The 25,393-nt window shown below is 41.3% G+C and overlaps 2 protein-coding genes across 2 annotated transcripts in view; both read left to right on the plus strand.

The window, feature by feature from the left end:
- The window catches only part of megf10 (multiple EGF-like-domains 10), a 74,657-nt gene extending 51,537 nt beyond the window's left edge, over window positions 1-23,120 (plus strand). Inside the window, exons 10-25 of the mRNA XM_079660178.1 lie at window positions 1,240-1,414; window positions 2,299-2,419; window positions 3,167-3,330; window positions 3,909-4,011; window positions 4,624-4,770; window positions 4,959-5,093; window positions 5,939-6,067; window positions 7,520-7,648; window positions 8,519-8,647; window positions 10,276-10,404; window positions 11,230-11,448; window positions 12,412-12,527; window positions 14,050-14,170; window positions 16,302-16,346; window positions 16,966-17,169; window positions 18,215-23,120. Coding sequence (XP_079516304.1) covers window positions 1,240-1,414; window positions 2,299-2,419; window positions 3,167-3,330; window positions 3,909-4,011; window positions 4,624-4,770; window positions 4,959-5,093; window positions 5,939-6,067; window positions 7,520-7,648; window positions 8,519-8,647; window positions 10,276-10,404; window positions 11,230-11,448; window positions 12,412-12,527; window positions 14,050-14,170; window positions 16,302-16,346; window positions 16,966-17,169; window positions 18,215-18,381 — 2,233 coding nt within the window. The 3' untranslated portion in view covers window positions 18,382-23,120. The remainder of the gene's footprint in view (window positions 1-1,239; window positions 1,415-2,298; window positions 2,420-3,166; window positions 3,331-3,908; window positions 4,012-4,623; window positions 4,771-4,958; window positions 5,094-5,938; window positions 6,068-7,519; window positions 7,649-8,518; window positions 8,648-10,275; window positions 10,405-11,229; window positions 11,449-12,411; window positions 12,528-14,049; window positions 14,171-16,301; window positions 16,347-16,965; window positions 17,170-18,214) is intronic.
- Window positions 23,121-23,873: 753 nt separating this feature from the next.
- Window positions 23,874-25,393, plus strand: part of LOC307024029 (long-chain fatty acid transport protein 6) — a 14,654-nt gene continuing 13,134 nt past the window's right edge. Inside the window, 2 exon segments of the mRNA XM_079657806.1 lie at window positions 23,874-24,596; window positions 24,598-24,609. Coding sequence (XP_079513932.1) covers window positions 23,985-24,596; window positions 24,598-24,609 — 624 coding nt within the window. The 5' untranslated portion in view covers window positions 23,874-23,984.

The raw sequence follows: 25,393 nt of genomic DNA on the forward strand, positions 1-25,393 counted from the left end.
AAGGGTCTTGGCTTTGTTGGAAGTTGAGAAGCTTTCTTTGGGCCAGATTTGAGTCAAAAGGAAATAACCACAATACAAAAAGTGAACATGAGCCCGTGTTAATCTCCTTAAGCCCTGGTGTAAAGTCAATTTGAAGTCACAATGTGGTCGGGATGAATTCAAACTGATGACTGTCAACACGAGGTCTGCAAACACTGCTGTTCCTTCTCTAGTGTGTGTGTGTGTGTGTCTGCAGGCAGCTGACTGCAGTGCTCAGGTCGCTGCACAGCTGGCACTGCATGTGTCTGCAGAGGACAGCTGTCCGGCTGCGGCTCAATGGGACTGTGTGTCAGGTGGACCAGCTGTCCGTCACACACACACACACACACACACACACACACACACACACACACACACACACACACACACACACACACACACACTGCCAGGTTCAACCTGTGTCACCGCACATAAGGGAGGGAAAACATCATTAGGTTCTTTAGTAACGGTGCGCTAAAGCTTTGAGCTAAGGCTGTGTTATTATTTTTTTATGTATTTGACTTCTTTCTTTCTGAATTTCTCTCTTTCTGAATGTCTCTGTTGTCTTCTTCCATGTTAATTATCAATTGTCAATGTGTACAACATGTTTCACTAGCTTTGAGTCGGACCATACGGGATCAGGGTCTTAAGAACAGGACAGTTTCTGTGAGCAGGATGAAACAGATTCACAACTAAACAAGAGTTGTAATGCTGCTCAATGAGACAGTGTGTCAGGTGGAGCAGCTGTCCGTCACACACACACACACACACACACACACACACACACACACACACACACACACACACACACACACACACACACACACACACACACACACACACACACACACACACACACACACACACACACACACACACACGTCACCGCACATAAGGGAGGGAAAACACCATTAGGTCCTTTAGTAACGGTCCGCTAAAGCTTTGAGCTAAGGTTTTGTTATTCTTTTTTTATGTAATTGACTTCTTTCTTTCTGAATGTTTATGATCAATTGTCAACGTGTAGAAAATGTTTCACTAGCTTTGAGTCGGACCAGTCGGGTTCAGGGTCTTAGAAAAGTGGGAACAGGACAGTTTCTGTGAGCAGGATGAAACAGACTCAGTGTTTCTAAATCCGAGACGCAACAATAGACTTACAGCAGCAAACAATAAACAAGAGTTAGGTATAACTTCTCACCATGGTGTGTTTTCCTCTCCTCTCAGCTGCCACCCGATGTCAGGAGAGTGCACGTGTCGGCCCGGTTGGTCCGGACTCTACTGCAACGAGACGTGCACTCCAGGGTTTTATGGAGAGTCGTGCCAGCAGGCGTGCCGCTGCCAGAACGGAGCCGACTGCCACGGTGTGAGCGGAGACTGTTTCTGTGCTCCGGGCTTCACGGTAAACACACCTCAGAACGTCAGTCAGGTTCATTCATCAGACATACAGGACACGTGTGGGACTCAGTATGTGGGCTCTTCACCTCCAGACTAATGTGTGACTTGTGATATCTGGATATAACTAAAAATCAGATTGACTCCATTGCCTGAATCCCAGCCGAGTGTTTTTGTGCTCCGGGCTTCACGGTAAACACACCTCAAGATGTCAGTCAGGTTCATGTTCACTCAGTATGGGTTGATCACCTCGAGACCATTACCCATTTTTGTTTACTTTTATTACATTTTAATCCCTTTAGTTTGACTTTAGTAAGATTTTGAATGCAGGACTTTTACTTCAGTATTTTTTACGATTTAGTATTGCTATTTTTACTTTAGTATAAGATCTAGGTCCTATTCTTAAGAATATGACTCCTTAGTGCCCTCTTGTGGCAGCAGTATGAAGTGTCATGAACCAAAGTGTACCTTTTACATCACACACACACACACACACACACACACGCAGACACAGACACACACAGACACACACACACACACACACACACACACACACACACAGGCCCCCACTGCTTCCACACACTTAGATAATATAATATATATTTCACATAAAATTAATCCTTAAACATTCGTTATGACAAACCACAGATTTCTTATTCTGGCTGCTTGACACATGCTCTTGATGCTGCTCTCAAACAGACAGTTAATATGAATAAACACACAGTATGTCAGCGGTGTTCTTTGATGCCAACATACAAAGGCAGATGAGGGGGAAAAAGCATCACCTTATTTGATAAAAACATTTAAAAGGTCAGATGTGAATAACTTGTGGGTGAAACTGAGATTCAGAGATGTGTGTGTGTCTGTTTACTTCCTACCTGACGGTCTCAGGGTCCCACCTGCTCGCTGCCCTGCCCGACAGGAAGTCACGGAGCAGACTGCTCCTCCTCCTGCAGCTGCAAGAACAGAGCGCTCTGCTCACCTGTGGACGGATCCTGCTCCTGCACCCCAGGTGAGGAGAGGAGAGGAGAGGAGAGGGAGAGGGAAAGGGAAAGGGAGAGGAGAGGAGAGGAGAGGAGAGTGAGAGTGAGAGTGAGAGTGAGAGTGAGAGTGAGAGGAGAGGAGAGGGAGAGTGAGAGTGAGAGTGAGAGTGAGAGGAGAGGGAGAGGAGAGGGAGAGGAGAGGGAGAGGAGAGGGAGAGGGAGAGGAGAGGAGAGGAGAGGAGACGAGACGAGACGAGACGAGACGAGACGAGACATAATACCGCATTGTTCTACGCAGTATATCTGTTCTATCCTGTTGTTACTGTGTGTGTGTGTGTGTGTGTGTGTGTGTGTGTGTGTGTGTGTGTGTGTGTGTGTGTGTGTGTGTGTGTGTGTGTGTGTGTGTGTGTGTGTGTGTGTGTGTGTGTGTGTGTGTGTGTGTGTGTGTGTGTGTGTGTGTGTGTGTGTGTGTGTGTGTTGATTTGTAAATATCTACTGTTTATTTTGTATTGATTAGTTTACCATATTTTATGTACTGCATCGATCATGTACGTATATCTGCTGATGTTACAGTGCATCTGAATTAAGGCGTGTGTGTGTTATGTTGTTATTGTTGTTGTTGTTGTTGTTGATCAGGCTGGCATGGGGTGGACTGCTCCATCTTAGTCTAAATATGACATTTTCCAGTCAAGGAAATAGTATATCTGTTCTATCGTCTGATGTTACAGTGCATCTGAACTAAAGCATGTGTGTGATGTTGTTGTTGTTGTTTACAGGCTGGCACGGGGTGGACTGCTCCATCAGCTGCCCCAGTGGGCGCTGGGGTCTGGGCTGTAACCGCAGCTGTCTGTGTGTGAACGGAGCGTCCTGCGGCGCGCTGGAGGGTCGCTGTAGCTGCGCTGCAGGGTGGAGAGGAGAGAGGTGCCAGCTGCAGTGCCAGGTCACACACACACACACACACACACACACACACACACACACACACACATACTCCACAGACACACACACACACACACACACACACACACACAGACACACACAGACACACACACACACACACACACACACACACACACAGACACACACACACACACATACTCCACAGACACACACACACACACACACACACACACACACACACACACACACACACACACACACACATCATGTTGGACACAATGTACACATATATCTTGTTTTTTTTATTACTGCACATATTTTATTCCATTTCAATGTAAATACTGCTACCGGTATATTTATATGTTTTACTATATTTTTTTAATGTTATTATAGTTTTTCTTAAAATATTTTTCATAATTAAATACATTTTTGTTTTACTTTTATGTATGCACCACGACACCAGGTCAAATTCCATGTACCTGTCAACTTACCTGCTAAACCTGTTTCTGATTCTGATGAGTTGTAACTTGTTATTCTCTGCCCTTTATTGATCTATGTCTCTCTGTAGACTGACTGCATGTTATACTAAATGATATCTCTGGTTGTGTTTCTCCTCAGGACGGCACGTATGGTCTGGACTGTACGGAGCGCTGTGACTGCAGCCATGCTGACGGCTGTCATCACTCCACGGGTCACTGCCGCTGTCTGGCTGGATGGACCGGTAACAACTCATAATCATTTTTATTTATCATTTATGACAGGCCGGAGTACGGAAGAGGATTAGGGCCAGATGAAAAACCTTTTTTGGGGATGTGGAAAGAGAAAGAATTCAGAATTATGACCTTTTTCTCAGAATTAAAAAATAATAATAATTCACATCCCCCAAACATTGTATTCATTTGGCCCTAATCCTCCTCCATACTGGAGACACCCACAACGACACAACAACAATGTAGGGGATGTGATATTCCATCACTAAGGGGTAAACACAAGGGGTAGATGGTTTAAAGAATTGGACAATCAAACAGGAAAGGAAACGGAGAGACAGGAAGTTAAACAAGACAAAATAGATTTCAAAATAAAACAAGAATCCAAAACTAACATTTTTGGAAAGCTTTTAGTCCACATGAAGATTGTTTTCTGCAGTGCTCTCTACAAAATAAACTAAAAGGTGTGTGTGTGTGTGTGTGTGTGTGTGTGTGTGTGTGTGTGTGTGTGTGTGTGTGTGTGTGTGTGTGTGTGTGTGTGTGTGTGTGTGTGTGTGTGTGTGTGTGTGTGTGTGTGTGTGTGTGTGTGTGTGTGTGTGTGTGTGTGTGTGTGTGTGTGTGTGCAGGTATCCACTGCGACAGTGTGTGTGCAGAGGGCCGCTGGGGTCCAAACTGCTCGCTCTCCTGTAACTGCAGGAACGGAGCATCCTGCTCTCCAGACGAGGGAACCTGTGAGTGTGCTCCAGGATACAGAGACACCACCTGTCAGAGGAGTGAGTACACACACACACACACACACACACACACACACACACACACACACACACACACACTCTAGTATTTTATGTATGCCTCTTTACTTTGCTATAACCATTTAACTGTCCCCTCTGTGGGACTAAACATGGGAGTTCTGTTTCTGATTTATTGACGTTTAAAGTGCTTTTCTTTGTACTTCCTGCAGTCTGCTCTCCGGGATACTTCGGTCACCGCTGCAGTCAGACGTGTCCTCAGTGTGTTCACAGCGTCGGGCCGTGTCACCACGTCTCAGGACAGTGTGAATGTCTGCCGGGCTTCAGGGGGGCGCTGTGCAACGAGGGTGAGTTACCCCGAGGTGGGAAGTAGTGGGGTACAAATACTTTGTTACTGTACTCAAGTACATTTTTCTGGTATCAATACTTTACTCCGTGTATCCATCATTTCCTGGTCTTCTCTAAAGAAGAGGGACCAATGAAAACGTTGTCATGTTGCCGTTGGTCACCATGGAAACATTCATTAGCTAACAATGACATTATTGTTCTATTAATATAAAGGGAGGTCAGGTACTCTTTAAAACAGCTGCTAGTTATGGGTACTTTTTACTGAAGTACATTTCAAAGCCTCTTTACTTTTACTTGAGTAAAGAAGTTTAGTCAGTACTTCTACTTTCACCAGAGTATTTTTAAACACGAGTATCTGTACTTCTACTTGAGTAAAGGATGTGTGTACTTTTGACATCTCTGGATTCGTTACTGGTTCGGGGCCATCTTCGTGCGAAATTCACAATTCCATATTCGTGTGTCCATCGGGTGTACATTTCGGGACAGTGTGACGGGGGCTTTAAGGATCTTATAGTTCGAGGGTGGACTATAGGGTACATTTTCTTAGTTTTACCAAAACCATTGTGAGCTTTATAGTAGGATACAAGGTACGACTATTTTATAGTGGGTTACTAGGTACGACTATGGGTATTTTCTTACTTTTGGGGAAAACTTTGACAGTCTTTTAATGTTTCTTTTACTATCTTTTCTTTTTAAAGACTGTTTTTAAATGCCTTTGTCTGAATGTCTTTCATGTTTGTAAAGCACCTTGAATTGCCTTGTGTTGAAAGGTGCTATATAAATAAACTTGCCTTGCCTTGCCTTACTTCCCCCCCTGACACACACACCCCTCTCCTGTTCGCAGTGTGTCCCAGCGGTCACTTTGGGAAGAACTGTGCGTGGCGCTGCAGCTGCACCAACAACGGCACGTGTAACCCCATCGATGGATCCTGCCAGTGCTACCCCGGGTGGATCGGCAGCGACTGCTCCCAACGTGCGTTCACACAAACGATTAGATTAGATTCCGTTATTGTCACTACACAGGGTATAGCGAAATTCCAAACATTCCCGATGGTGCAATCACACATAACAGACAGTATAAGTATCATTTTGACAATACAAGCTAAAAACGTTTTAATATATAAATTGGACTGATGTTACATTGAACATTACACTTACAAAACAATACAACATTACCATCGTGAGGGCATCTTAAGCCATCGTATGACCGCCGGTGGAATTGATCAGGCTCCGGCAGCAACTTTGGGAGCGATGACCAAACTCACAAGAGCAATAAGGTCAAGGCAGTACAAAATGTAAACAAGTCAATAAGTAAGTTATTGTAAATGTATTTATCAGTGCAGTTGATCCATAAGATACACAATGTTATGATCAAATGTTACTAAGATTCAACATTCCTTTGCCCAGGAGCTACAGTGTACACACTACGCTGTGAAATACTAGTTTCTTCAGGGAATGGTTTGTTCTTTTAGCAAGAAAAGTCAGGCTTCGGAAAAAGAACTTAAAATTGGATTGATGAAAGATTTTCTGTTTCAATATTTTTTATTTTCAACAGTTATAAGATGATACAAAATAAAGACTTACACTTGAAACAAATCATGCCCAATAAATAATTAAAACAATTGACATCGACAACAAAAAGGGTGAGCGGCAGGAGTAGACCCAACGTTGTGTTTTTACCAAATGTTAGTACTAAATAACAGGTGGGGTCTTCATCCAACCATTTCTGTACTTGTGAGGTGTGCATGTGTCTGCTTTCTTGATTAGAGTCGAAACCAAGAACAAAATTATATAAATTACGAGATATATCTACATCCCAAATACTGTCTTAATATCTCTTTGAAAAGATATGTAATGTTAGGGTGTATACACAGAGTCCCACCGAATGATCCCATTACAAGCATAGTGTAAATTACATTATAAAACGGACAAGTCAAATCAAGCAATCTGATTGGTTCTTAGACGTGATATAATGAGCGTATACCACGGGTAGAATTGTAGTTACTTTTCACAACAAGTCAGTATCCCTCCGCGTCTGAGAAAAGCTGCAACCGTTACAACTGTTACATTACGTCCGTTACGAAACTAACTAACTAACAAACAAAGCTTAAGATGGAAACATGTAAGGGATAATGTGCAGCAAGGACTTATTGACCGTTGTTAAGGACGCTCACATCTGCAGAAAGAAGTCCGGTCGATTGAACTGTATACAGTTGGGCTGAAAAGCAAACTGCATGCCCTGGTTCGCGTCGGGCCGAACCACGCCCCTTAGCTGTGATATAATGAGCCTGTCGTGAGCTATTGCTTAATTATTTAATTTCATATTCTGTTCTTGTACATATCCCATATTCTATTGACATGTATATAGACTTTTTGCACTTTTGAATATCTGAAGCACTGACCTGTGGTGTTCTCTGTGTTTCAGCGTGTCCGCCCAGTCAGTGGGGGCCAAACTGCATCCACACATGCAACTGTCACAACGGAGCGTACTGCAGCGCGTACGACGGAGAGTGCAAGTGCACCCTGGGGTGGACCGGCCTCTACTGCACACAGCGTCAGTAACACACACACACACACACACACACACACACACACACACACACACACACACACACACACACACACACACACACACACACACACACTCACACACTAGGGGTGGGAATCACCAGGCTCCCCATGATACGATAGTATTGCGATTCCACAATAAGTATTGGAATACGATATATTGCGCATATATATATATATATATATATATATGACTGCATGATATCCACTACTTATTTTTCTGACGACTTTTTACTTTCTACTTCTTACATTTTGAACACAAATACCTGTACTTTCTACTTCTTACATGTTGAACACAAATACCTGTACTTTCTACTTCTTACATGTTGAACACAAATACCTGTACTTTCTACTTCTTACATGTTGAACTCAAATACCTGTACTTTCTACTTCTCACATTTTCCAAACAGGCTGGTTCCTTTAGTCTGAATGTGTGCTTGGTGGCGTGATCATTATTATTTAGAGTCATTGCGTGCCTATTGATTTGAACACAATCCGTGTATCCATCCTTTCCTGGTCTTCTCTAAAGAAGAGGGACCAATGAAAACGTTGTCATGTTGCCGTTGTTCAGCATGGAAACATTCATTAGCTAACAATGACATTATTGTTCTATTAATATAAAGGGAGGTCAGGTACTCTTTAAAACAGCTGCTAGTTATGGGTACTTTTTACTGAAGTACATTTCAAAGCCTCTTTACTTTTACTTGAGTAAAGAAGTTTAGTCAGTACTTCTACTTTCACCAGAGTATTTTTAAACACGAGTATCTGTACTTCTCCTTGAGTAAAGGATGTGAGTACTTGTGTCTGCTAAACAACCTGCATTTCAGTTGTGTGACATTACGGTTTGTGCTTACAGGCTGTCCGTTGGGCTTCTACGGTAAGGACTGTTCTCAGATCTGCCAGTGCAGGAACGGAGCGGACTGTGATCACATCTCTGGACTCTGCACCTGTCGCACCGGATTCATGGGACGCCACTGTGAACAGAGTATGTGCTTCTTTCTCTCTTTCAGATTAGTTGAGTGTTGCTTGACTTTAACAGTCTTGTGTACTTCATCTATCAACTTGTTGCTTACACTTTAGAATCAGAAACAGGTTTATAACCAGGTAGGATGACACGTATGAGGAATTTGACTTGATGTCATGGTGCATGCATAAAAGTAAAACAAACATTAAAAACACAGATAGAGAACTATTTTAAGAAACTATAGTAACATTACAAATAATAAAAACATATAGTAAAATATAGCAGTATTTAGTATTTACATAGAAATAGAATGGAATAAAATATGTGCAGTAATAAAAAAACGTATATTATGCGCATTAAAGGTCACCTATTATGCAAAATCCACTTGTTCATGTCTCTTGTACATCAACATGTGTCCCCTCTTCTTCATGTCTCTTCTACATCAACATGTGTCCCCTCTTCTCCATGTCTCTTCTACATCAACATGTGTCCCCTCTTCTCCATGTCTCTTCTACATCAACATGTGTCCCCTCTTCTTCATGTCTCTTCTACATCAACATGTGTCCTCTCTTCTTCATGTCTCTTCTACATCAACATGTGTCCCCTCTTCTTCATGTCTCTTCTACATCAACATGTGTCCCCTCTTCTCCATGTCTCTTCTACATCAACATGTGTCCCCTCTTCTTCATGTCTCTTCTACATCAACATGTGTCCTCTCTTCTTCATGTCTCTTCTACATCAACATGTGTCCCCTCTTCTTCATGTCTCTTCTACATCAACATGTGTCCTCTCTTCTTCATGTCTCTTCTACATCAACATGTGTCCCCTCTTATCCATGTCTCTTCTACATCAGCATGTGTCCCCTCTTCTTCATGTCTCTTCTACATCAACATGTGTCCCCTCTTATCCATGTCTCCTCTACATCAACATGTGTCCCCTCTTCTTCATGTCTCCTCTACATCAACATGTGTCCCCTCTTCTTCATGTCTCTTCTACATCAACATGTGTCCCCTCTTCTTCATGTCTCTCCTACATCAACATGTGTCCCCTCTTCTTCATGTCTCTTCTACATCAACATGTGTCCCCTCTTCTTCATGTCTCTTCTACATCAACATGTGTCCCCTCTTCTTCATGTCTCTTCTACATCAACATGTGTCCCCTCTGTGGAAAGAGACTCTGAAAGTTTCAGGAACAAAGATTCTCTCTCTTTTTGATCCATTTCTATAAAAACCTGTCTGAAAATGAGCTGATCAGATTTTGGCCACTTTATGATGTCATAATGATTTTTTGGGCTTTAGTCACCATTAGCCAATCAGCAACCAAGGTAACCCCCCCCCCCTGTAACCAAATGTCTCTCAGAGGGGCGTGGGGAGGGGCTCCTTATTTTCATCTAAAGTAACAGACAGAGAATCAGCACTTTGGAAGCAGGGCTGAAACAGAGGGGATTATGGGTAATGCTGCAATGATCTGTTTGGTGTTTCAGCCAATCAGAGATAGCCTCTGTATATATCTGAGACCTGTGATATATTGATGAAAAACAGTATGATAGGGGACCTTTAAGGTATCTCAACTATCATCAGCTCTTGTAAACTATTGTACACTACTTTAATTGAAGCTTTCATTTTAAAAATTAAACTTGTTATTTGCAGAGTGTCCTGCTGGGTCGTACGGTTACGGCTGCCGTCAGGTGTGTGACTGTCTGAATAACTCCACTTGTGATCACATGACCGGGACATGTTACTGCAACCCGGGCTGGAAGGGGCCTCGCTGTGACCAAGGTGAGGAAACACTTTGAAAATAATAAGAGGAAGGAAACTCAGTGTAATCAGTTTCCTTTGATGTCCAGTCATTCACACTCATCTCCCTTCGACCAGAGAGGGCAAAAGTACTCACATCCTTTCCTCAAGTAGAAGTACAGATACTCGTGTTTTAAAATACTCTGGTGAAAGTAGAAGTACTGACTAAACTTCTTTACTCAAGTCAAAGTAAAGAGGTTTTGAAATGTACTTCAGTAAAAAGTACCCATAACTAGCAGCTGTTTTAAAGAGTACCTGACCTCCCTTTATATTAATAGAACAATAATGTCATTGTTAGCTAATGAATGTTTCCATGGTGACCAACGGCAACATGACAACGTTTCCATTGGTCCCTCTTCTTTAGAGAAGACCAGGAAATGATGGATACACGGATCGTGTTCAAATCAATAGGCACGCAATGACTCTAAATAATAATGATCACGCCACCAAACACACATTCAGACTAAAGGAACCAGCCTGTTTGGAAAATGTGAGAAGTAGAAAGTACAGGTATTTGTGTTCAACATGTAAGAAGTAGAAAGTACAGGTATTTGGGTTCAACATGTAAGAAGTAGAAAGTACAGGTATTTGGGTTCAACATGTAAGAAGTAGAAAGTACAGGTATTTCTGTTCAAAATGTAAGAAGTCAAAGTAAAGAATAAGTAGTGGAGTAAAGTACTGATACCAGAAACATGTACTTAAGTACAGTAACAAAGTACTTGTACTCCACTACTTCCCACCTCTGCCTTTGACCCAATAAGTACTTTGTCCAGTGTTATTATTTGACCTCTGACCTCCTGTCTGCAGCTGGTGTGGTGGTGGGAAGCCTCAACAGTCTCACCAGCGCAGCCATGCAGGTGGACACGTATCAGATCGGAGCCATCGCAGGAATCATCGTCCTGGTGCTGCTGGTGCTCTTCCTCCTCCTCCTCTTCATCATCTACAGGAAGAAGCAGAAGGTCAAAGAGCCCACCATGTCTGCGGTGACCTACACTCCTGCTCTGAGGGTCACTTCTGATTACACAGGTACAGTATAAAGGCACCAGGCAACTGTTTCCTCGTGTTGGACCACCTCTTAAAAAATGTCTTGTTTTTTGGCTTGCAAAACTATTTTTGGAAACGATCTAACAGATTGGCTTAATGGAGACCATGACATGTAGTTGTTTTATGGTTAATCCGTGGCAACTAAGATGTATTTACAGATTAACTAAACAAGTGCAAGTGGTCAACATGAGCTGCTAATGGTTTTCTGATATTCATAGAGATTGTTTAGGGGTGGTTTTGGCTCAGGAGATAAATGGTTTTAATCAAATTGAAAGTTTGATCACCAGCCCCTTCAGTCAACATGTTGATATGTCCTTGGGCAACACACTGAACCCCTTGTTGTCCAACTGTGTGTGAGTGTGTGTGAATGTTGGTTTCCCTGAGCAGGTGACAGCCTCTGTATGAATGTGTGTGAACGCTGACCTAAAGTGCTATGAGAGGCCACAAAGACTGGAAAAGCACCATCTAAATACAGTCCATTTATCATTTATTCATAAGACAACATGAGAAAGTTGGGCAAATACTTCGATATCTTCTCATTTTCAGTAACAAACATTCAACAAAGACACTTCCACTGCCAACAAAGGCATAGTAGGGATAAATCAGAATCAGTAATAGAAACTGGTTTATTACCAGGTACAGTAGGTTGAAACGTACGAGGAGTTTGACTTGGTGCATACATAAAAAGTAAAACTAAAATGTAAAAAAAACACAGATAGAGAACTATTTTAAGAACACAACATAAAAAAATAAGAAAATATATAGTAAAAATGAAATAAAGCAGTGTTTACATTGAAATAGAATGGAATAAAATATGTGCAGTAAAAATAACATTGTCAACGTTAAGTGCATTAAGGGGGACTGCTTGTAAGCAAAACAAATGCACACTTGATTCTTAAAATGCTTTTAATGCTCTGATTTCTTGTGACCTTGTCTTTTTTTCAGATGCCCACCCACCGCCCTGTGAAGGTCATCCCAGCAGCTACTTCTCCAACCCCAGCTACCACACTCTGAGCCAGTGCATCGGCCCCCAGCACCTCAACAACGTTCCTTATGGACCGGTATGGGATTACAATTTGAGACTATATAGAAGGGCTTGTGTGTGTCTATAGCCGCATTTCGACTAGAGGTTTTAGCGCGGCTCGCCATGGCTCAGTTCGGCTCACTTTAAGCTGCGTTTCCATTACAGTTAGTAACAGGGGTAGTAACTATAGTAACCACGCAGTGTAGGCGGGGCGATCGGCTGTTCGGCGGCCATTGTGGTCCTTGGGGGCTATATAATCACTCTTCAGTTTTTTTTGTTTTTCTTACACTGCTGGAAAGTCCTTGTTGACGGTAGCTCGTCTGTTTTAAAAATGGTGCTTGATACATGCGACGCTTGGGGACTGTCTCGCGCAAGAATTGTGACGGTTCTCTCTGACCAATCGGCTGTCGGGAGTGTTTTACGTCACTAGCTAAGCATATTTTCAGCTCACTTGGAACCTCGACTGAGATGGTTCTAAAGATGTACCCGTGAGCCGGTACTACCGAAGCCCCCAGGAAGTGCGCCGGACTCTGATGAAAATATTCGTGGTGTCCAAACGGCGGTACTACAATTTCCGTATCAGTCCGTGACATCACCCGGCCCAGAAAGACTTTTCCCCATTGACTAACATTGAGAAAGAGACGTCTGTAAATCAGCAGATACTTTTTTTTAAACTAAATAAACTACCCAGTATGAACTGTGTTATAGCTCTTATTATAATCATTCGGTCCTTAAAGTTGTAAAATGCACTAAAAGCCGAATCCAGATTTATTTTCTCTCTCCATTCATTCCAGTGAGCCGAGAGTGGGAGCTCGGGGGGCGGGGCTTAAGGGGCGCATGCTCTGTGAGCGCACATACGGGTTCTTCTGCTCTGACAGCCAAGCATGATGGGTAATCTGTGACGTTTCACTCTCTCAAAAGTTGGGCCATTTTGTCCTCATGCGCCAATGAGCAGCTCTCGTAGGAAAGAAAGAGACCCCGCCTCCCATGCTGTATCCAGTTCTTATTATACATCCATGGTACTACCCCTAGTGGAAAAGCAAAAAAGAGCGAGCCGAGCCGCGCTAAAACCCTGTAGTGGAAATGCGCCTTATTATTTGATCTTAGAACAGCAACCTCAATTGGAATTGTTTTAAGTAAATTAAAGACATATCTTTTTTACTTGGCTTATAATTTGGGGCAATCGTAATTTTTTAGTAGCATCACTGTTCATGTTTTATTCTTTTATGGTTCAGTCAGTGATATAACTCTTTCCGCTTTTTTTTCTTGTTCTTTTAAGTTTTTATTAATTTATTTTCACACATAATGAAATAGTTTTTGCCAATAATAATTTTTTACAATAAAACATTTTAAATAAAAAGAAGACACAACAGAAACCCCCCCCATAAAGGAATGGCTCAAAGACAGTCAAAAACATTTAAAGACATCACCTTTCAAAATCGTAGCTCTCACATATTATTCAAAGGAGGTCAGAAGTTGTCAAGCATGAAAAGGGCTATATAAATAAAGTGTATTATTATTATTATTATTATTAATTATTAAATGTTCTAACTTTTCAGGTCAAGAACCACCAGCTGTTTATGAACTTGAAGAATGTAGAGCAGAGGAAACGGCCGATGGCGGAGCACAGTGGCACGCTGCCTGCAGATTTTAAGCAACAGGAGTGCTTCAATGAACTCGGTGAGACATGTGATACTTTCAGAGGTGGGAAGTAGTGGAGTACAAATACTGTGTTACTGTACTTAAGTACATTCTTCTGGTATCAGTACTTTACTGCACTACTTATTTTTCTGGCGACTTTTTACTTTGACTTCTTACATGTTGAAAACAAATACCTGTACTTTCTACTTCTTACATGTTGAACACAAATACCTGTACTTTCTACTTCTTACATGTTGAACTCAAATACCTGTACTTTCTACTTCTTACATGTTGAACACAAATACCTGTACTTTCTACTTCTTACATGTTGAACACAAATACCTGTACTTTCTACTTCTTACATGTTGAACTCAAATACCTGTACTTTCTACTTCTTACATGTTGAACACAAATACCTGTACTTTCTACTTCTTACATGTTGAACACAAATACCTGTACTTTCTACTTCTTACATTTTGAACACTAATACCTGTACTTTCTACTTCTTACATGTTGAACACAAATACCTGTACTTTCTACTTCTTACATGTTGAACACAAATACCTGTACTTTCTACTTCTTACATTTTGAACACTAATACCTGTACTTTCTACTTCTTACATGTTGAACACAAATACCTGTACTTTCTACTTCTTACATGTTGAACACAAATACCTGTACTTTCTACTTCTTACATGTTGAAAACAAATACCTGTACTTTCTACTTCTTACATGTTGAACACAAATACCTGTACTTTCTACTTCTTACATGTTGAACACAAATACCTGTACTTTCTACTTCTTACATTTTGAACACAAATACCTGTACTTTCTACTTCTTACATTTTGAACACTAATACCTGTACTTTCTACTTCTTACATGTTGAACACAAATACCTGTACTTTCTACTTCTTACATGTTGAACACAAATACCTGTACTTTCTACTTCTTACATGTTGAACACAAATACCTGTACTTTCTACTTCTTACATGTTGAACACAAATACCTGTACTTTCTACTTCTTACATTTTGAACACAAATACCTGTACTTTCTACTTCTTACATTTTGAACACTAATACCTGTACTTTCTACTTCTTACATGTTGAACACAAATACCTGTACTTTCTACTTCTTACATGTTGAACACAAATACCTGTACTTTCTACTTCTTACATGTTGAACACAAATACCTGTACTTTCTACTTCTTACATGTTGAACACAAATACCTGTACTTTCTACTTCTTACATGTTGAACACAAATACCTGTACTTTCTACTTCTTACATTTTGAACACTAATACCTGTACTTTCTACTTCTCACATGTTGAACCCAAATACCTGTACTTTCTACTTCTCACATTTTCCAAACAGGCTGGTTCCTTTAGTCTGAATGTGTGTTTGGTGGCTTGATCATTATTATTTAGAGTCATTGCGTGCCTATTGATTTGAACACGATCCGTGTATCCATCATTTCCTGGTCTTCTCTAAAGAAGAGGGACCAATGGAAACGTTGTCATGTTGCCGTTGTTCAGCATGGAAACATTCATTAGCTAACAATGACATTATTGTTCTATTAATATAAAGGGAGGTCAGGTACTCTTTAAAACAGCTGCTAGTTATGGGTACTTTTTACTGAAGTACATTTCAAAGCCTCTTTACTTTTACTTGAGTAAAGAAGTTTAGTCAGTACTTCTACTTTCACCAGAGTATTTTTAAACACGAGTATCTGTACTTCTACTTGAGTAAAGGATGTGAGTACTTTTGTCATCTGTGGATACGTTACAGTTTACTCATTGATATCATCATTAATGCTGCAAGCTTGTGTAATGTTGCCTTTTATCCATAATGAGCCTCTACCACATTGTATATCATCACTCTGCAATGGTCATAGATTCAAAAAGTAGAAAACTACAGCACAGAAAATTCGACATTTAAATGTGATGCCAATAATGTGACTGTCCTCTTTAATCAAGTGCTGCATTCAACGCAAGTAATCACAGCATTATAATCAATGGACAATGTGGGTCAATCCAGATGTTTATTGACTGGTTAGATCATACTTTACAAGAAGAGGGCTTTCTAGTTCCTATACTTTCTCATCATAGACACTTGATATCCCAAATATTGTTTAGACCATTCAATGACTTTCCATCTGTCTTCATACCAGGAGCCTACGGAGTTGACAGGAGATACATGGGGAAATCTTTACGAGGTAAGTCCTGCTGCCCCTTCTGCTTGGAATACAGAAGGCGCTGAAACTGTCCGATTTGATCACTATGGGGGAATTCAAGTCCATCTTAAAGGAAGGTCTTAAGCGCACTCTTAAAAACGGATAGGGTGTCTGCCGCCCGAACACAAACTGGAAGCTGATTCCACAAAAGTGGAGCTTGATAAGAAAAGGCTCTGGCTCCCATTGTACTTTTAGCGACTCTAGGAACAACCAACAACCCTGCCCCCTTAACCCTACCAAAAGACCATTGGTCGACGTGATTGCTCTTATATCCCATAATTGAAGTTGTCTTAAAATTGTACCAGTTTTTAATGTTTTATAATAGTTTATTTGATTTGCATATTGACTGGTTATTGTGCCATTTCATTTATGTTTTACGAACGTCTGCCTTTGTGTTCATTTGTTGTAACTTTGTTCATGCTGCCCTTCTTGACCAGGTCGCTCTTGAACAATTGATTTGAATCTCAATGAGACTTTGTCCTGGTTAAATAGGATATATATATATATATATATGCAGTAAAATAAATAAGTCCTGGACTGCTCAGGTTGATGCTGGAGTTCCCCTCTCACTGTCACCGTCTCCTCTACTCATGTCCTCCAGACCTGAAGGGCACAATGTATCACGCCAGCTCCTGCTCCATCAACAGCTCTGAAAACCCGTACGCCACCATCAAGGACCCCCCGCTGCTCACAGCCAAAAACACAGAGTGTGGCTACGTGGAGATGAAGTCTCCGCCCAGACGAGATTCACCTTACGCTGAGATCAGCAACAGCCCAACACATAAACGCAACGTCTACGAAGTTGGTGAGGAGCTCAAAGGTCACCTATTATGCAAAATCCACTTCTTCTTGTCTCTTCTACATCAACATGTGTCCCCTCTTCTTCTTGTCTCTTCTACATCAACATGTGTCCCCTCTTCTTCATGTCTCTTCTACATCAACATGTGTCCCCTCTGCTCCATGTCTCTTCTACATCAACATGTGTCCTCTCTTCTTCATGTCTCTTCTACATCAACATGTGTCCCCACTTCTTCATGTCTCTTCTACATCAACATGTGTCCCCTCTTCTTCATGTCTCTTCTACATCAACATGTGTCCCCTCTTCTTCATGTCTCTTCTACATCAACATGTGTCCCCTCTTCTTCACGTCTCTTCTACATCAACATGTGTCCCCTCTTCTTCATGTCTCTTCTACATCAACATGTGTCCCCTCTGTGGAAAGAGACTCTGAAAGTTTCAGGATCAAAGATTCTCTCTCTTTTTGATCCATTTCTATAAAAACCTGTCTGAAAATGAGCTGATCAGATTTTTGCCACTTTATGATGTCATAACGTTTTTTTGTCTTGTGTAACCATTAGCCAATCCCCAACCAAGGTAACCCCCCCCCCCCCCCCCACCTTATCACCTGAATCTCCTCTAGAGCACCATTGTGTTCTCTGTAACCAAATGTCTCTCAGAGTCGTGGGGAGGGGCTCCTTGTTTTCATCTAAAGTAACAGACAGAGAATCAGCACTTTGGAAGCAGGGCTGAAACAGAGGGGATTATGGGATGATGGGATTTTGCCGTTGTTCAGCATGGAAACATTAATTAGCTAACAATGACATTATTGTTCTATTAATATAAAGGGAGGTCAGGTACTCTTTAAAACAGCTGCTAGTTATGGGTACTTTTTACTGAAGTACATTTCAAAGCCTCTTTACTTTGACTTGAGTAAAGAAGTTTAGTCAGTACTTCTACTTTCACCAGAGTATTTTTAAACACGAGTATCTGTACTTCTACTTGAGTAAAGGATGTGTGTACTTTTGACATCTCTGAAAATAACCTGCCAACTCGCCTATCCTTGGTTTCAGATCCGTCTGTAAGCACCATCCCGATGCCTGGAGACAGCAATGGACACGTACCGTTTGGTCAAGATCTGTACGATCTACCGAAGAACAGCCACATCCCGTCTCACTACGACCTCCTGCCGGCCAGAGAAAGCCCCCCCCTAGACCCCAAAGAACTGGAAAGTGAATGATTTCTCAGAGACTCAGTACAGAGATCAGCTCTCACTGTACACCCACAACGTACTTTCATTTGTTTTCTTGTCGTTTTTACTTCGACACTATCATTGTAGATGTGTATCTTGAAGTTTTTCTGAAGGAAAGTGGGTTATGGAGGTTAGTTTTTGAGGTACAGCTGTTATTTTTTACAGCAATTTATAAACTGCGATAAAGTCTTCGTAGGTCATTCCACATGTCTGGGAAGTAAGGTCTACGTATGCTCTGACTCAAGCAGTTCGTATGATGTGTTGTCTCATCCATGGTTTACGCAAAACTGTTTCTATCTGGTCCAAATGTTAAATCAAAGGCGGGCTGAAATTTGAGTCTGACTTTCTGTCTCCAACAACTCGGTCTTCCGCTTGTCTTGATGCGACAAATTGTACTAATGTACTACCTTTCCATTCCCCCGCACAACGTCTACAGCGTGTGGCGTAAAAGTGAGCGTGATTGTTTGGAAAAGTTACAGGAATAGCGGCTTTCTGATACCGTTAAATCGTCTTTGTTTCAAGTATGCGTTTATGATGTTTACATATAACATTCAATAACTGTCAAATCTTTATTTTTGTAACAAAATAATTCGCTAATGTTATTCCATATTAGCAACTTTTATCAAAGATTAGATGTTTGTTGAAGTTTTTTGAGTAAGAGTAGTAGCGTCAAGCTGCTGCGAGTGTTTGAACTTAGTACTTAAGTTAACCAAAGGTCCATTTTTTCAAAGTTCTGCTGATAGTTTCATCCAAGAGGTTCAGAGCTGAGTCCCTTCTCACACCACCATACAGAATCTTACATAACAAACATCATTCATACAGCTCAGTGATGATTATCTGCCATTCCCAGTAGCTCTTTTGGGGCAGGATGTTCATCTAACGATACATGTTGGGCTCGCTGTACTGCACAGATTTCTTATTTGTTTTCAACATTGATTTGTTATTTTCAATTTATTCTTTATCATTATAAAGGGTGTGGCTAGTTTCAGATCAGAACGGTGATAACTGGATTATAAACACTAATGCAGTGCATGCTTTTCGACCACAGTGTTTTATCAAATCAACGATCGCCATTGTTAGCTAGTTAGCTAATGGCGCTTTTCCACTGCAGGGCCTCGCTTGGCTTAGTACGATATGGCTAGGCCTCGTTAGGCCAGGCTCACTTTATACTGCGTTTCCATTACAGTTTAGGAACTGGGGCAGTAACTATAGTAACGCATTGTAGGCGGAGCCGTGACGTCATCTTCAATGCGAAACCCAAAACCAACATCAGCCGTTAGCTGTTAGCCCTCAAAGCTCACAGCTCCTCATATCTGTTCAGAAACTAGACAAAAGTTAAACAAGTCCAAACCACAGACTGTCTGTGTCATGGAGAATACAGTCGCTGGTTTATTTATGTCTGTAGGACGTTGTTGTGAGTGTGGACGGTCGGAGCATATACTGCGTTAGCTTAGCCGATCTCCATTCAGAAAACACGCCTTTTAAAAGGTGTTCCGCCTGCCGTCTGTCTGCAGACTTGTCAAAGCATTAATTCATGGTTTTTACTAACCGGTATCAGTATGTTGTTACTTCGGCATCATTTTGAAACGTGTATTACAATTAAATCACGGTCAAATATGTTCATTTTGTTGTAGTTGCCAGCGATTCTCTCGCTATATACTCAGTCCGGTTGTTGGCCCGGAAAGAACCTCGATTTTGGAGAGCCAGAAAACTGTGAAAAAGTACCCGGTAGCCGGAACTACGCCTAGTGGAAACGCAACCAAAAACGGCATGCTTAAACCGCGATCCGCGCTGTAATGGAAATGCGCCATAAGTGGTACTAAATCATTACAAACTGCTAACTTACTGTAACCCTATAAGATTAACGACAGCTTATTTTTGACAATTGTATTGTGGTATGTTTCTTAAATAGTGAAAAAAAACACAAGTATAACTTTTATTTGCATATTACTGTGTTACTGGTAACGTATGATACGTAGCTAACATGGCGGTCGTCGAGTGTGAGAAGAGTCCAGCATTTTAACACTCAACTTTCTGACCGTGATGAGTAGCAGGTACTTTTGTGCTCTGCATTTTGCCATTCTTTGCATTGGTATGAACTCATGCACTCAAAACAGCAAATGTAAGTAAATAAGTAGTAAATAAGTAAAGACACATCTTCTGTTTACTTGCAGGTAGGGATGGGTACAGAGAACCGGTACTAAGTCAATACCGGTACCTGATTGGACGGTATCGGTATACCGTTAAGCCGCTGGACAAACGGTGCTGCTATCGGTATATCTGTTACGTCTACTTCCTTAGTTTAACTTTAAACCATTCTGGTTGGTTGGGAACCCTCATCCTGTGTGATGTATCCGGTTTGAGACCTCTCTGATTGGCCACTGTAAATGCCACTCCTCATCTCTCTCAACAGCGCTCTTATTATTGTTGTGAGACTCCCGCAGGCATGACGGACAGAGCGAAGCGATCGAAGGTCTGGATGCACTTTAAAAAGAATGTAGTGGCGATAGTGCAAAGTGCAATCTATGTACTCAATTAGTTGCTTGTAAAGGGGGTAACACAAGCAACTTAATGAAGCATTTGCAAACGAGACACTCATTGAATCTTAAACGGTGCTAGCGATACTGCTAGTGCTAATAGTGCTAGCGGGCTTCAGCCGCGCCGTGTAAATGTGACCTGAGCGAAGGCTCGCAGGCAGGTTAGCTGCTGCGCACGGGTAATATGTTTTGTTTACCTGGGTGCAGTCTTGCAGTCACATCGCCTTGTCTTTTTTTAGTTTATTAACACCAAATTATTGAAAAGTATCGATAAGAGTATCGAAAAATACCGATACCGATAAGCAGTACCGGTACCGGTATCGATAAAATCCTAACGATACCCATCCCTGCTTGCAGGTGATAATAGCAGCTGCTTAAAGTAAAAAGCTACAGCTAGAACAAGCCACGGCACATTTTTATTTCCTGAATATCAACACTTCACATTGGTACTTGTGTAAAGTCTTGACAGTGATTTGGTTAATGGTCCCATTCAAAAGAAGTTGCATATATCCTAATCTGTTCTGAAGACATCATTCTGGAAATAAGTTAAACGCTTTACCTGTTGTTTTTGTTTCTGTGCTTATTGTTTTGACATCCTTAATAACTTGAATGGAAGCTAATAGAAAAACATATTCACACTGACCAACCTGAACTTTAAAAACCTTGATACGCAGTTCTTCCATTTGTTTCCACTTCAAATGGATAGCATCAGACGTGCAAAAATACGGCAACTTTTACTTTCAGAACTTGACAATCGACAGCCCGGTGCTTCCTCTCATGTCCACTTTAACCGTGTGAGGCTTAGTCTTGTCAATCCGCTGCATTTACCAAACTGGGACAAAGAAGTAAGAAGGATGGACTTTCTCTCTTATTTATGTGAAGATGTTTATTGCTGATGAAGATCCAATGCATTAGCACCACGTCGTGTGTCGCTAATGCATAACGTGGGAGGCCTCTGTGTGTTTTTTTAAAGCAGGATTGTTCCCTGTAAGATGATTACTGTACCCCTACATACAGTATGTCTATACCAGTTGTTGTGTTCCCCTCCTGTGTGCATGAAACCTTGCTTTATTATTTGAATGCTATTTAGCCGTTTGGTCTGGTCTGACTCTTGCTTCTTCAAAATTGCCTTCTTGAAACAAATACTAACGAGAGCTTGCTCTTCTTTTCGGTCGTTCAACTCCATGCAGTAGTAAAATGGAGGTTAACCACACTCGTGCTCGACCAATCCTAGTTGACGGAGCTGCTGGTAACCTTTTAGAGTTGCTGAACCTTGCATTTAGTGTCATCTTCTGAGCAGTGCTCGGCTGTTTCACAATGTGCTTACTGTTGCTTCTCCAATCTTTATAGACAGCACTGCCGACAATCCCTGGACTCTGTTTTTCCTTCCAATTAAAGCCCAAACTAGTCCCCAAAAAAGCAGGCAAACACAGTAAAGTATCAATGAAGGAAATAAGTGACTATTTTTGTTTCTGCGCTGGTAAGCAGCTACTTGTAATTCCCCTCAATCCTTACGATGTATGACTTGGTGGCGAGAGTTTCCCCCAGTGACCATTTGAAGACTGAATTTCACAATGACATCTTTGTCTCGTCCCATAGTACCATCTTATCAAACATACATATACCACTAAATAATTCAGTCCTCTGTACAATAAGACCTAACACAGTTTCCAATCTATATCACTGTGTAATTAAAGGGCTAAACTAAAAGCTTAAGCTGGACTTTGGCTTTTTAAAAAGCAACATTTTCTTTCCTGTATTCTGAATTGCCTAAAATGTTAACTTGTCTTAAGCCACTCTGAGCTTATTTGAAATGTTTGTAAAATAATGTATATAGTTTGATCAGTTCTGTGTAAATCTTCACCCAGCATTTTACAGTATGTCTACAATTGAAAATGCAATACATGTAGTGTTTGGTTTAGTACAAAACAACGATTATGAACTGATGATGGATGTTGGATTTCCTTTGTAATCTTCTCCTTTCCTAGTCTGCCGGAGTACTGTGTATTTAAATGACCACTGAAGATTGCTCTGAAAGGAATGCTTGATCTGTTTCTTGACTCTTAATTGGTTTCCCCCAATGAGGTGACAATGATTTCGGCACATGGGGGTTCGATTACGCTTTTTGTGTTTTGATTTTTTCCATTATAGTGCTTTTTGTGCAAATGCTTTGGAATAAAATGACATATAAAAAAATGTGGTGTCTTGTGAAATCCGTGACCAGTTTGAACAGCAGGATGTCCAGCCTGACTAATGGCAGAATCCACTTGTATATGCAGAAGATACAGCGCTTTACTTTTGAGCTACAACAACAGGGATGTCAGCAGGCTTTGATCAAGCGAATATCCGAAAGAAACTTCACTCTCAGATATTTCAACCATGCAATCTCCCTTCCGAGGTGGTATAATTGTCATTATATAAGAACATTTGTATATGAAAAACTTAAAATTCTGTGATAACTGCCCTATTTATCGGAACAAGGCTTCATGATATCCTCCACAACAGCTATATAAACACTAAAAAAAAATGATTTTGACAATTTAAGCCAAGTCTGAAGGTCTCTCTTTAAAAAAAAAGTGTATAATTTGGTGTTCGGGGTCTGAATACTTCTATTTAAAAACACTAATTAAATGGATGTGAAATTGTCTCTCCATTCACACGAACGCAGCTTTTTTATTTTGACATTCTACCCTCTCTTACCGTAATGTCTAGTATAAGCACGCACAGCAGAACAGCGTGGAGGTACAGTGACCGCTCATTGGCTGTGTGTGTGTGTGTGTGTGTGTGTGTGTGTGTGTGTGTGTGTGTGTGTGTGTGTGTGTGTGTGTGTGTGTGTGTGTGTGTGTGTGTGTGTGTGTGTGTGTGTGTGTGTGTGTGTGTGTGTGTGTGTGTGTGTGTGTGTGTGTGTGTGTGTGTGTGTGTGTGTGTGTGTGTGTGTGTGTGTGTTGCATAATGAGAGGGACATCAGCTCTGCTACAAGTTTCCTGAAAACGGGCTCCTGTCTGTGCAGCCTGTTTTCTAAACTCTTGCAGCAGTTTCAGTGAGGAGTTCACGATGATACCTCTGTTGTTTAGCAGCGTTTTAGCAGGACTTTTAGCTCTGCTTCTCTACCAGAGGACGGTGTATCCCTTCTTCTGGGTGGATCTGATTTACTACCTCAAACTTCGGAGGTACGGGAAGTCTCTGCAGGCTCGTATGAAGTCAGGGATCATCACATACCTCGACTGTTTCCTCCACCAGGCGAGGAAGAACCCGAACAAACCCTTCATCATCTTCGAAAGCCAGACTCTGAGTTACCGGGATGTGGACCGGAGGAGTAACCGGATAGCGAACGCCTTCAGGGCGCACGGTTCTCCGGGACAAGGGGACATTGTGGCCATGTTGATGTGCAATGAACCGGACTTTATCTGTGTGTGGCTCGGTTTGTGCAAGCTGGGCTGTGAGGTGGCCTTTCTGAACAACAACATTAAGGCAAAGTCTCTGCTGCACTGCTTCAGTAGCTGCGGGGCCAAAACCCTGGTGGTGGGCGCAGGTATTACACCTTCAAAACTACAACTGATTCAAGATTCAAGGCTTTTATTGTCATTTGTACATATCTACAGGTCACAGGCTCATCCAACAGTGCAACAACAATACAATAGTGCAAGTAAATACAATAAAATAGAATAGAATAGAGATAGTGCAAGAATAGTCTAGTAATTGGAATATGATATATTACATTAAATGGAAGATGGAATGGAATAAACTGCAGGGAGAAGTAGATAGATATTTGTGTTGATTGTGTTGGAGGATATTGAGGTGACTATTACATGCAAATGTATCATTGTAAAAAAAACAACTACCGTCTGCTTTAGTTATTGGTCCTTTAACAACATAAAAAATATCTTACTTTAAAGGTCACCTATCATGCTATTTTTAGGAAATAGCATAGGTCTCAGATATAGACAAATATATAAAAAACATGTCTATGAAGTGTTTTGTTCAAAATACCAAACAGATCACCCATTCTAGCCATGCCTCATATCCCTCTATTTCACTTCCTGTTTCAAAAGTGCTGATTTGGGGTATAAAGCTTTAAATAAAAAAGTGGGGGTCTGAGCTCATAGGGGACCCGGCAGCTACTGTCTAAACTAAATACTGCCGTGATGAAACGCCATATCATGGATTATCAAGGATTCTCTCTGAAACAGTATGGAGCTCAAAGGCTTTCTCTCTTGCCGGTTATACCACAAGGTGAGTTCCTTTTTACTTCCTGCTTCTTCACACACATGGGCCGTTTCTCAATCGCGAGGATGCTGGCTTGGTAGTCGCGTACTTCCAAGTCACTTCCTTCAGAAACGAAGCAAGTATGCTATCAAGCAACGGCTTCGGAAAACGAAGAAGAATGGAACAGGCTAACAAGTGTGTCACTCTCTCTAACGGTTTCAACATAAACTGTACCGAAAATAAATACCTCACGATGT

Source organism: Notothenia rossii (genome assembly GCF_949606895.1).
Source record: "Notothenia rossii genome assembly, chromosome: 11".
Taxonomy (NCBI): Eukaryota; Metazoa; Chordata; class Actinopteri; order Perciformes; family Nototheniidae; genus Notothenia; species Notothenia rossii.